This window comes from Castor canadensis, chromosome 5 (genome assembly GCF_047511655.1).
Source record: "Castor canadensis chromosome 5, mCasCan1.hap1v2, whole genome shotgun sequence".
Lineage (NCBI taxonomy): Eukaryota > Metazoa > Chordata > Mammalia > Rodentia > Castoridae > Castor > Castor canadensis.
Window position 1 is genome coordinate 166,784,286 of NC_133390.1, and position 11,474 is coordinate 166,795,759.

Consider the following 11,474-nt stretch of genomic DNA (forward strand, 5'->3'; position numbering starts at 1 on the left):
GCCTTTCAAGTGGTGGCACCATCCCACCCCAGGGCCCAGTCTGGCTTAGCCACTGTCTGGGCATTTCTTCTCCTCACCCAACCCACTGAGTCCACTGGGGAGGGAGGAGGGAGTGCTGGGCACCTGGACCAGAGCTGGGTCAGGAGGTGCCTGCCAAGTTCCCGGTGAGCATCCTCTGGGCCAGCAGTGTCTGAGGACAGCGCTCAGGGTTTGGCACTCTCACACCCATCCCTTCCAGGCAGCGGCTCTGACTGCACCAGGCAGACGTGCGACCCCAACCAGCTATGCCCCTGCTGTCCAGCTCCATGGGCCTGGCAGGACTGCTCCTCTGTGTAGGCCAAACAGTGGGGGCTTTGATAATGCCCCAAATCACTCTGGCTCTGGCCCAGGCCAAGGGCACAGCTGTGCAGCCCCTGGGTGGCCTGGGGGTGCCCCGGTACCGCGGGAAGCGCCACATCTCTGCCCGAGACGTGACTGCCCTTCTGGACTATCACAACCACATCCGAGCCAGCGTGTACCCACCTGCCGCCAACATGGAGTACATGGTGAGTTCCCATACCCACCCAGCACCCCTTCCAGATAACGCCAGCTGCTCACCGTGCCTTTGAAGAGTTGGACCATCTGCCAGCCTGGCCCCATCAGTCAGCGTCTGGATGTCCAGAATCTGCACAGAGGGTAGGAATCAGTGAGTTCATTTCACAGATGAGAAAACCGAGGTGAACACACAGAACCTCAGCGAATCAGGGCACAGGGACACTATTTATGGAGCACCTTCATCTCCATTTTTCCAATTAAGGAATTGAGATTTAATTTGCCCAAGGTCATCCAGCCAGGATTCTAAGGCAGATCTTTGTAGTTGTCACCTAAGTCTGAAAATTTTGGCTGTATACTGAGGACCAGCAGGGGGTGGGCACCTGGGGCTTTCCTTGCTATTGTCTCTCTGCACAGGGGTTTAGCCAACACACCCATACCATTCATTCCCAGAAGCCCATGGAGGCAGGGTCTGGAGCGATGAGGACAGACAGGCACCTGGGGAATCTCAGGCTAAGGAAAGCCAGTCACCAGGCCGGGGGGGGGGGGGGGGGGGGGGGGGGGGGCGGGGTCGGGATATCTTCCCTGGAAGAGGCGGGGCTGGTGTCTCTCACCCCAGCTCCCCAGAAGCCAGACTCAAGGGTGGAGGAAGGAACTTTGCTTTTTAACTCAGCTCCTCCCCCAGGACCATTGTCCCCAGCCACCTTGGAGAGATAGGCTGCCACCCCACAGGTACTTCTTTAGGATCAGTGACTCCCTCGGCGACAAGGGCCAAGTGTGCTACTCAACAACCTGGCCATGGTCTGTTCACTTTTGTTCTAGCTCCTGCTCAAGCCATGCACGGCTGAGCCTTGTGGATAGGTTGAGGACGGGCCTCAGGGTGACAAAACTCCATCCCTCAGGGTGCTTATATCTGAAGGGGGCTGGGAGAAAATGAACACCAACCGTAAGCTAAATAGAGAGACATCAGGAGGTCATTGTTGGGGAGGAGCAAGGACAGGAGCCAGATGGCAGGCAGCTCCCGGGGTGGGGGGTGACATTTGTTTGTTCATGGTCTGACTAATTTGTCCATTAACACAGAGACTGGCACATAGATGAGGCCTCCATTTTAGAAACAAGTGACACATTTACTGGGCATCAGTGGTATTGGGGGGCACTTACCCCAAGGTGTGTTTAATTATTGCATGTGGGTAGAGATGTCTCCCTAGGAACCCTGGAGAAGGTCACAATTGTTGTTTTGCAAGCTCCTTCCCTCAGTTTGCTCCTTTCCTCTCAGATAACCCTGGGGAATGTTTGTGTTGTTTTGGGCATTACTGGGATTTGAACTCAGGGCCTTGAGCTTGCTAAACAAGCACATTACCACTTGAACCATGCTGCCAGCTGACTAAGCATTTCTCGCTCCTGAAGTTTCAAGAAAGTTGGGCCCCACTACACGTTCTCCCCTGCCCCAGGACTCTGATCATTCATGACTTGTTTGATGTCTCATTTCAGTGCCAGGAAAATTGTTCAATATTTGTCGAGTGAACAAATAATACTTCAGAGAATCCAGGGAGTCGGAGTTGGAAAGGAGCTAATATTGTTTGTTTTTTGAGACTGGATCTTGCTATGTAGCTTAGGCTGACTGCAAACTCCGAACACTCCTGTCTCAGCCTCCCGAGTGCTGGGATTATGGGTGTGCACCACCATGCCTGGCAAGAACTAGTATTTTTTCCGATATTGGAAAATCACACAGTTACGAAGAAGGATGAGGAGGGGGATTTTATAGACACTGATGTGGAGCAACTTTGCCAACTGAAGAGGGTCAGGTGCAGAAAGAACACACTCTGCTTTTTGTTGATAACACATATGGGTCTCTGTGTATCTGCTGGTGCAGGTCTAGAGTATTTCTGGAAGAAAACACAAGAAGCATGGTGATGGCTCATGGGGGAGGGGTACAAGGTGGCTTCGAGGACAGCACAGGAGAGATGAACCATTGTCCACTTTGCCTGCCACGGACAGCTTATATATTGACTTGGTGCATGTTTTCAAATGGTAAAAATGTTTTTGAATTAAAATTTTTAATGCTAACATAAGCCCAACTTTTATTTTTTGGAGCTACTAGGGTTCAGACTCAGGGCCTCACACTTGCTAGGCAGGAGCTCTACCACATGAACCACTCCCCCAGGCTCCCCATTTAAAAAATTAAATTAACACAAGTTTTAGATCAGTTATCTACTGCTCACCCTGGGCTCAGTCAGGTCTAGGGATAGCTAAGAACTCTTGGACCAATGCCCTGGGACCCCACTCAGAGCTGAGAGCCTTGGTGCGGACTCAGACCAGAGCTGGGTGTGCACAGACTCAGCTCTGGGGTGGACTTGGTTGACCTGGCCTTGCCTAAGCTCGGTTTTGCGATCCACCAAGTGGGCTTGTTGCAGATGGGGGAAGAAGGGGAGGAGGCCTGGCACCAGCCCATCTGCACACACTTGTGGTGCTGGTTACGGTGTCTGCCCTGGAGAAGTTCACAGCCTGTCTTTCCCCAGGTCTGGGACGAGAGACTGGCCAGGTCTGCTGAGGCCTGGGCCACCCAGTGCATCTGGGCCCACGGGCCCTCACAGCTGATGAGACATGTGGGCCAGAACCTCTCCGTCCATTCTGGCCGGTGAGTGAACCTTGACCTGTCCCTCACTCAGTCATTCGGCAAATGCAAGTCAAGCCTGCTCTAGTTAGGAGAGACAGGTAACAATGGGGTGAACAAATACCTGCCTGCATGGTTTCAGCTGGCCAGTGAGGAGTGACCTGAAGTGTCACATGACGGATAAGGGATGAGAGCCTTGGGGAGTAGAGCTGGGCACAGAGGGTGGTGGGTGGATGTACCAGGCCCAAGGCTGAGAATCGTGAGCCCATCCTCCTGGCTTGACTTTCTCACCATTCCAGCTCTCAGGTTCCAAGGTAAAACCATGGTTTTGGCCCCGCTCAGTTAGTTCCAGACATGTGGATTTCACAGGCCAGTAAAATCTCTCTCATTCTCTTTTTTTTTTTTTTTTTTTTTTGCGGTACTGGGGCTTGAACTCAGGATCTACACCTTGAAACACTCCACCAGTCCTTTTTTGTGTTGGGTTTTTGAGATAGGGTCTTGTGAACTATTTGCCCAGGCTGGCTTTGAACTATGATCCTCCTGATCTCTGCCTCCTGAGTACCAAGGATTGTAGGCGTGAGCCCCCAGCACCTGGACCAGGCCAGTAAAATCTCAAAAAAACACTTACAAGACTACCATCCCATTGTCATATTTTTATTTTGCTTGATAAAAAGATTAAAAAAACAAAACTAATGGACCATGAGCTGTGGCTCATGTCTGTAATTTCAGCTATTCAGGAAGTGGAGATGGGGATCAAGGTCCCAGGCCAGCCCAGGCAAAAAGCATAAGACCCTATCTGAAAAATAAACTAAAGCAAAAAGGGCTGGGGGCATGGCTCAATTGGTAGAGTGCCTGCCTGATAAGTTGCAGGGCCCTGAGTTCAAATCCCCAAATGAAAAAATAATAAACAACTACCTTCCTCTTCCCACCAGTCTGTCATGGCTCTGGAAGAGTAAAAGTTGGGATCAGGGTCAGACCAGGCACCTGCACTAGGGGAAACTCAGGACTCACCTACACTTCATGTCACTGACAGGTCGGGCCAGCACCAGGCTTTGGGAGCCATGAACGGTCCCTCGGAGCCTAACAGAACTGATATTAGTGGTACAGTCTTCCCCCAAGGTCATGTCCCCTCCCCTGGGCCACAAAACTCCACCTTGCTCTGTGGCCACCCCTTCTGAGGGAAGGCGAGGCTCACAGTGAAAACTGTAGAGGATGGAGAAGAGGTGCCTGTGGCCAAAGAGTGAGTCCTCCCAGATTTCCTCCCATCATCCCCAGGACCCACCAGATCTCTTTGGCCTGCAGAGAGCAACTCTGGTGGACATCCCAAATGTCTGCCTTCTCCCCGGCTCCCATAGTCCTTGGAGATGCATGAAGGAGCCTTCCTTTCCTACAAACCAAGCCGCTCTGTCTGAGGTGTCCGGTTCACACCCGGCCCTTTGTGTGACAATGACAAGCACAGGTGCTTCACTGAGCACTTGCTGTGGGCCAGATGCAGGTAAGCTCTCTATCTGGCCCATCTCAACAATCTTCAGAGCACGCCTGGAGGTAAGACTACTGTCCTCATTCTCAGATTGAGGATGGCAGGAAGTGAGGGAGAGGAAGTGACTGACTCACCCAAGTTGGTGGCAGAGCGACTTTCCGTCCACCCTCCTCCCACCTTCTTCCATGTTCTCGGCCCCCCAGGTTCCGCTCGGTGGTAGATCTTGTGAGATCTTGGTCGGAGGAAAAGCGGCATTACTCGTTTCCAGCCCCGAGGGACTGCACACCCCACTGCCCCTGGCGCTGCAGAGGCCCCGTCTGTTCTCACTACACCCAGGTACCCTCTGTCAGGGCCAAGGGCAACATGGTACAAACCCTGACACCTCAGATGGGGAAGAATCCAGTAGAACAGAAATGAGAGTTAAAGCACAGGCCTGTGGACTGCTTTCTGAGAGCATTCTCCCTATATAGTCTAGAATGACCTGGGACTCGAGAGTCTCCTGCCTCAGCCCCAAGTGCTGGGATTACAGAGGTGCACCACGGCTCCCAGGTTGAGTTTCCTTTTACATAAGTGAACACTCCTGGTGCTGTGTCCTCACTGAATTGAGATGGATCTTGTTTTGTTCTGAGTGTCTTGAGCATTTTCTGTTTGCCAACTCAGCTACTACTGTCTTTTTTTTTTTTTTTTTGGTGAAGTGCTGGGGATTGAAAACAGGTTATTGTATATGCTAGGCAAGCAGTCAACCACTAAGTTATATTCCCAGCCTGTTCCCACTATCTTTTCTTTTCTTTTTTTTTTTTTTGGTGATATTGGGGTTTGAACTCAGGGCTCCACACTTGACTCTGCTGAGCTTTCTCTCTCTCCCTTGTTATACTGACCTAACTGGGGGCAATGGGAGATGCAGAAAGGACAAACCATAGAAGACAAAGCTAGGCCAGGTGTGCTGGCACTCAGATGAAGATGCACAACAGCCTTGTTGCTTCTTTTCTCTATTATTCTCATCTTTTCCTTACTTCTTTTCTTCTCTATTCTTTAAGGCCTTACTTCTAAAGTCTTTCTTTAAAATCTTGCTTCTTTTCTATTCTTTAAAGTCTCTTTCCTTAGACTTGCTCTGTCCCATGTTTTCTCTTAGCTTTCTTAAAGTCTTTGCTCATCAGACTTGCACCATCCCATGCTCCCTTTAAAGCCTCGGTGCTCAGACTTGCAGACACACAACAGCAGCCGCGTCTAAAAACTGCATTAGCATAACTCTTAAAGTCTCTGTCCTTAGACTGGCTGTGTCCCACATTCTCTTTAGCTTTTCTTTAACTTAGCTTTTCTATTTTTTAATTTTTTGGTAGTACTGGGGTTTGAACTCAGGGCCTCATGCTTGCTAGGTAGGCACTCTACCACTTGAACCATTCTCCCAGCCCAGCTAAGCTTTTCTAAGGCCTATGTATAAAGTTCTCAATGCAGAAAGCTGCTCTGGTGGAGACACACAGCCAGCAGCAGCGTCAGCGGCAGCCAATCAAAATCCCCATCAAAAAACCTCCATGTCTTCCTTTAGTGAGTCTTTTATATTCAGTGGTAAACAAGGAGGTGGAGCAACAGTTCTTGGGAAGGGATGTGACATTGTAACAAGAGAAACCTGTGTTCCTACTTCTTTCTCTGAACCAAACAATTTAGGAAAAGCAGCTGTGCTGCATTTTGCCTTCTCGCTCTCTTCCAAGGCTGGGGCCCTGCCAAACTCAGCCTATAGGTCATTGAGCACAGCTGTGCTTGTGTCAAGTTCTCATAGACTTCTCATACTCTGCTCCCCACACTCTACCAACTTAAGCCTTTCCACCAGCCCTCTGCTCCCACTATCTTAAAAAAAAAAAAGACAAAAGAAAGAAATGTCAAAGAAAGATTCTAAAAATGATAGTAGATTTTGAGTGCTAATATTGAATATGTCAGCATTATTATGCATAAAATATAATGCAAGCCCAGCAACAGTGGCTCACTCCTGTAATTCCAGCTACTCAGGAGGCAGAGATCAGGAGGATCACGGTTCAAAGCCAGCCCAGGCAAATAGTTTTGCAAGACCCTATCTCAAAGAAAACCCATCACACAAAAAAAGAGCTGGTGGAGTGGCTCAAAGTATAGGCCCTGAATTCTTAAACTCCAGTACTGTTAAAATAAAAAATTTTTAAAACTTAAAAAAATATATATATATACTATATATATATATATATATATATATATATATATATATATATAATGCAATTCAAGTAATAGGACAGAAACTTCCAATTGTATGGAATTTTAGCCCTGTCTGTCTCTTAGTGACTCATTTGGAGATAATGTCAAAATCTAAATTTGAGCACTGTTGGAGTGGCTCAAGTGGTAGAGTACCTGCCTAGCAAGTGTGAGGTCATTGAGTTCAAACCCCACTGCTACCAAAAAAAAAAAAAAAAAGAAAAAAAATCTGAACTTGAGGGAGGGGATAAAGAAGAATGGGGGTGAATTCAACTGTAATATATTTGACATATCGTAAGAACTTTTGTAAATGTCACAATATACCCCCAGCACAATAAAATAAATAAATAAAATAAAGCTGCATGCCAGTGGCTCACACCTGTAATCCTAGGTACTCAGGAAGCAGAGATTGGGAGGACTGCAGTTCAAAGCCAGCCAGGGCAAATAGTTCATGAGAGCCTATCTCAAAAAAAAAACAACCCTTCACAGAGAAAGAGCTAGCGGAGTGGCTCAAGGTGTAGGCCCTGAGCTCAAGCCCCAGCACTGCAAAAAAAAAAAAAGTAAACAATAAAAACAAAATCTAAATTTGAAGTGGCATAGAGGGCATCCCAGCCTTCAGGTGGCAGAGGCAGGAGGATCACAAGTTTAAAACCCACCTGGGCTACATAGCAAGATGCTGTCTTAAAAAAAAACAAAAATAAATAAAACTATGAATTTGAGGTCCTTTACAAAATGTAACGCCTAAACCAAATGAGCTTTCTAGCTTCCCAGGAGATACATTGTCTCCATATTACTAATGAAGAACTGAGGCACAAAGAGGGTGAGATTTAGCCAAAGTCACTCAGCAGGTGATACTCAGATGCGGATTCAAGCGGGTTTGACTCCAGTGTCTGTGTTTCACATCCAACACGATGATTTTCAAAGGTTGATCACTATGAGAACTAAAAACAAATAGAATGCTTATATCCCACATGATCCAGGTAACTACTGGTTCACAGAACAATTTTGTGCATGGTTCTGGGCTCATGCTAAGAACACACTCTACCACTGAGTGACATCCCAGCTCCAGTTCATAAAACTTTAATTCCAATTGTGTGTGTACTGAGTCACAGTATGAAATCTATTACTTACTGTTGACTGTAGGGTTTTTTTAATTTTTAAAACTTGGAAAACATTCTAGTACAGCATAAATGCCTGTAGTGTCGTACCCCCCCCCCCCGCCCTTGGGACAGGCAGACCGCCTTCTCCAGGAAGACCTCACCGAATGCACTCACCTGGAAGCAAGCCCAGGGACCATGTGACCTGAGGACCCTGGCCGCCTGAGTCCTCAGCCCACTGTCTCTATGCTTCCTCAGATGGTGTGGGCATCCTCCAGTCGGCTGGGCTGTGCCCTGCACACCTGCAGCAGCATCGACGTGGGGGGCAGCACCTGGCACCGGGCAGTGTACCTGGTCTGCAACTACGCTATCAAGTAAGTGCACACCAGGCACGGGGCCCTGGGGAGGGAGGCTGGGTCCCAAGAACTCAAGGACAGAGAGACCCATGAGGTGTCCTTCCTTCATTTATGTTCCCTCTGTATCGCACCAGTGCGCACAGTCAGTCAGTAAGTAATCCACTCTCTACCACAGTGTCAGGATGGACCCAGGTGAAGTCAGTGTCACTGATGACAGTGGGGAATGTGGCCTAGACAGCCACCTGCCCATCACTGGGCTTGCTAATATTTCACTATAAATTAGACCTCTGCACCGGTGCCAGGCAACACTGGATGCACACAGCCTCTTCTCACAAGGGCAAGGGCCGTGCCAGCCCGGCCAACTAATCCCAGGATCCCACAGGCAGGCAAATGCCAGAGGAAAGGCAGCAGGGAGACAGCAGCCTGCTCAGCTCCATCCACACTCGCCAGTCAGCTTGGAGGAATAGGGCTAGGGGAACCAAAGTTCCCATATAGCATACAGAGTCCCATAAAAAACAAGAACGAATCCTCAGTCAACATGAAATTTAGAATTTTAAAATTACACCTTAATATTCACATTTGATTCTCAGCCCTTGATCATTCACAAAATACTCCCACTTTATAAGTATTTCTCATTTAAGAGAAAAAAGGGGGTGGAAGCGTGGCTCAGTGGTAGAACAGCTGGCCTGGCATGTGTGAGGCACTGGCTTTAATCTCCAGCACTACAAAATAAATAAAAGAAAGAAAGAAGGAAAGGAAAATTGAAGGACTGTCAGAAATATTGTCCGTTTTATAGGTTAAGGAACTGAGAAGCAAGGTATGATGGCACATACCTGTTATCCGAGCACTCAGAAGGAGGATTTTGAGTTTGAGGCCATCCTGGATTACATAGCCAGAACCTGCCTCATAAAAGGAAGGAGGGGAGGGAGGAAGGGAGGGAGGAAGGGAATCTGGAGGGAGGAAGGGATGGAAGAAGGGGGGAAGGGAGGGAGGGATGGAAATTGAGGCTCCGGGAGTTTAAGGAATGTACCAAAAGTCTCAAAGCAATAAGCAGCAGAGCTGTTTGTAACCCAAGTATTTGTCCTTTCTGTTATAATATCCTGGGGTTCCTGAAGTCACTGGTAGTCAGAATATAAACTCTAATTCTAAGATATGTGTTATTTGTTAGAAGGTGACATCTGTTGACAAAGTGTCATATTGTCCCAGCTTTATCTGACAGAGAACTATAAGAAACCAAATCCCATTACAAATAGTTTAAGGGCCTGTTCCAATGTGTTTGTTGATATGTCAACAAACAACAATAATTTGTTAAGGTTTTTAGACTGCCAGAGTTTGAACCTCTCCATGCTTGTTTTTTTCATCTACAAAACAGAAGTGAAACAGAATTGCTGAGAGAATGAAGTGAGCTAACCAAGTGACCCCCTGGGCTCAGAACGAGTGGGGACTACTTGTTGGTTCTTGTTATTACCAGATCTAGGCTTGAGTCCAGCTCTACCAAGTGCATGCTAGGGCAAGAAGTCATTTCTCTTCGGGTCTCAACCTCCTCTCTCAGAGTTAATATCACCAGCTCACAGGATTTAAGAATCAAATGTGAACCAGGTGCCAGTGGCTCACGCCTGTAATCCTAGCTACTCAGGAGGCAGAGATCAGGAGGATCGAGGTTTGAAGCCAGCCAGGGCAAATAGCTGGAGTGACCCTGCCTCAAAAATACCCAATACAACACCTGTGCATGGAAGCAATGCTAGGAATCTCTCTGTATAGCTATCCGTATCCGAATGATTGAATGAACGGTGAATGAATGAGTGAAAGAATCCTGTTAGGAAGCCCAAGTGCATACTTTTCTGAGTACTTTGAATGACTTTGCTGATGGTCATTCAGCAATCACTTTTGGAGGGGAAAAAAGAGATTCCATTTCTGGCCATGAAGAGAGTTCACTTAAGGTGTGAGAAATAAGCCTTGGGACGTGTAAAGATGACGAATATGACAGGCTAGTGGTGAGATAATGAGGCGGCCCTGAGCAGGAGCTGGGGATGACTATAGCCTTTGAGCAGGAACAGAGACATTCACGGGCCGGGATGGAGGAGAGTGTGGGAAGAAGTGTGGAAGGTGGGTCCACTCTAGAATACTGGATTGACAGCTGTTGATGGGGTTCAATAAGCCAGGAATTCTCAAACTACTGCCTGTGGCCAAATTCGATCTGCTGCCTGTTTTTGTAAATAAAGTTTTAATGAAACACAGCCACACCACTTCTTTGCACTTTCTCTCCAGTTGCTTTTGCATCACAGGGACTGTCTGACCCTTTACATAACAAGCATGCAGCTCCTGCAGAGACAAAGGGAAGTCTTTAAAAGTTTTAGAGTGGGAAAGTAGCAATCTTTTTATTTTTTAAAAATATAATTCATATGCCACTCAAAGCAGTGGATTTGGTATATTGCATTATTAAATTTGAAAAATGGTGTAAAATATAAATAACATAAAATATGCCATTTAGTTATTTGAAGTGTACAACTCAGTGGTTACTTACAATCACGATGTTTGCAGCCATCACCATTTATTTTCAAAGCTTTTTCATCCGTCCAAAGAGCAACTCTAACCATTAAGCAGTAATTCCCCATCCTCCATTCCCCAAAAGGTGGTGGTCTCCTGAGAGGATTAATCCTGGAACAGGGGGCATGGATTTGGGATAAATTTTGAGAAATAAGGTGGCTCAGCCTGTCACCGGGATCAGAACTCAGGACCAGAACCTGGGACAAGAGCTCAGATCTAGCTCCTCCAGGGGAACAGAGGAATAAAAAACCGGTCCTTGTAGGAGGTCACTGCTAAGCCAGACAGGATGCTGGGCACATGCGCACAGGGCTCCGTTTGATCTTCGAAGCATCTCCGTGTGTAGGGAGATGTTGCAGATGAGGAAAGCAAGGCTTGCAGGGGTGACTTGCCTAAGGTCACAGTGAACCAGAGTGCTGAGACCTGGAATTTGGGTTAGCTTGCTCCCCTAATGCTCTTTTGTTCCCTAACCTTGTTTCCCTGGATGCCTTTTCTCTTCCAGGGGCAACTGGATCGGCCAGGCACCTTACAAGATGGGGAAGCCTTGCTCCTCCTGCCCCCCAAGTTACCAAGGCAACTGCAACAGCAACATGTGCTTCTTGGGGCTCAAATCCAACCGGCTGCTGTGGATCTGA

At 47.7% G+C, this 11,474-nt stretch overlaps 1 protein-coding gene across 1 annotated transcript; it reads left to right on the forward strand.

Moving 5' to 3' along the window:
• The first annotated feature begins 284 nt into the window (after nucleotides 1-284).
• On the forward strand, nucleotides 285-11,474 carry R3hdml (R3H domain containing like). The gene is made up of 5 exons (XM_020173158.2): nucleotides 285-545; nucleotides 3,051-3,169; nucleotides 4,829-4,961; nucleotides 8,198-8,313; nucleotides 11,342-11,474. The coding sequence occupies exons 1-5, from the start codon at nucleotides 285-287 to the stop codon at nucleotides 11,472-11,474; spliced, it is 762 nt and encodes a 253-aa protein (XP_020028747.2).

Coding starts and splice junctions, on each gene's coding strand:
- R3hdml (XM_020173158.2), top strand. CDS start 285: ATGCCCCTGCTGTCCAGCTCCATGGGCCTGGCAGGACTGCTCCTCTGT. Junction 546..3,050: donor CCGCCAACATGGAGTACATG/GTGAGTTCCCAT, acceptor GTCTTTCCCCAG/GTCTGGGACGAGAGACTGGC. Junction 4,962..8,197: donor TCTGTTCTCACTACACCCAG/GTACCCTCTGTC, acceptor ATGCTTCCTCAG/ATGGTGTGGGCATCCTCCAG.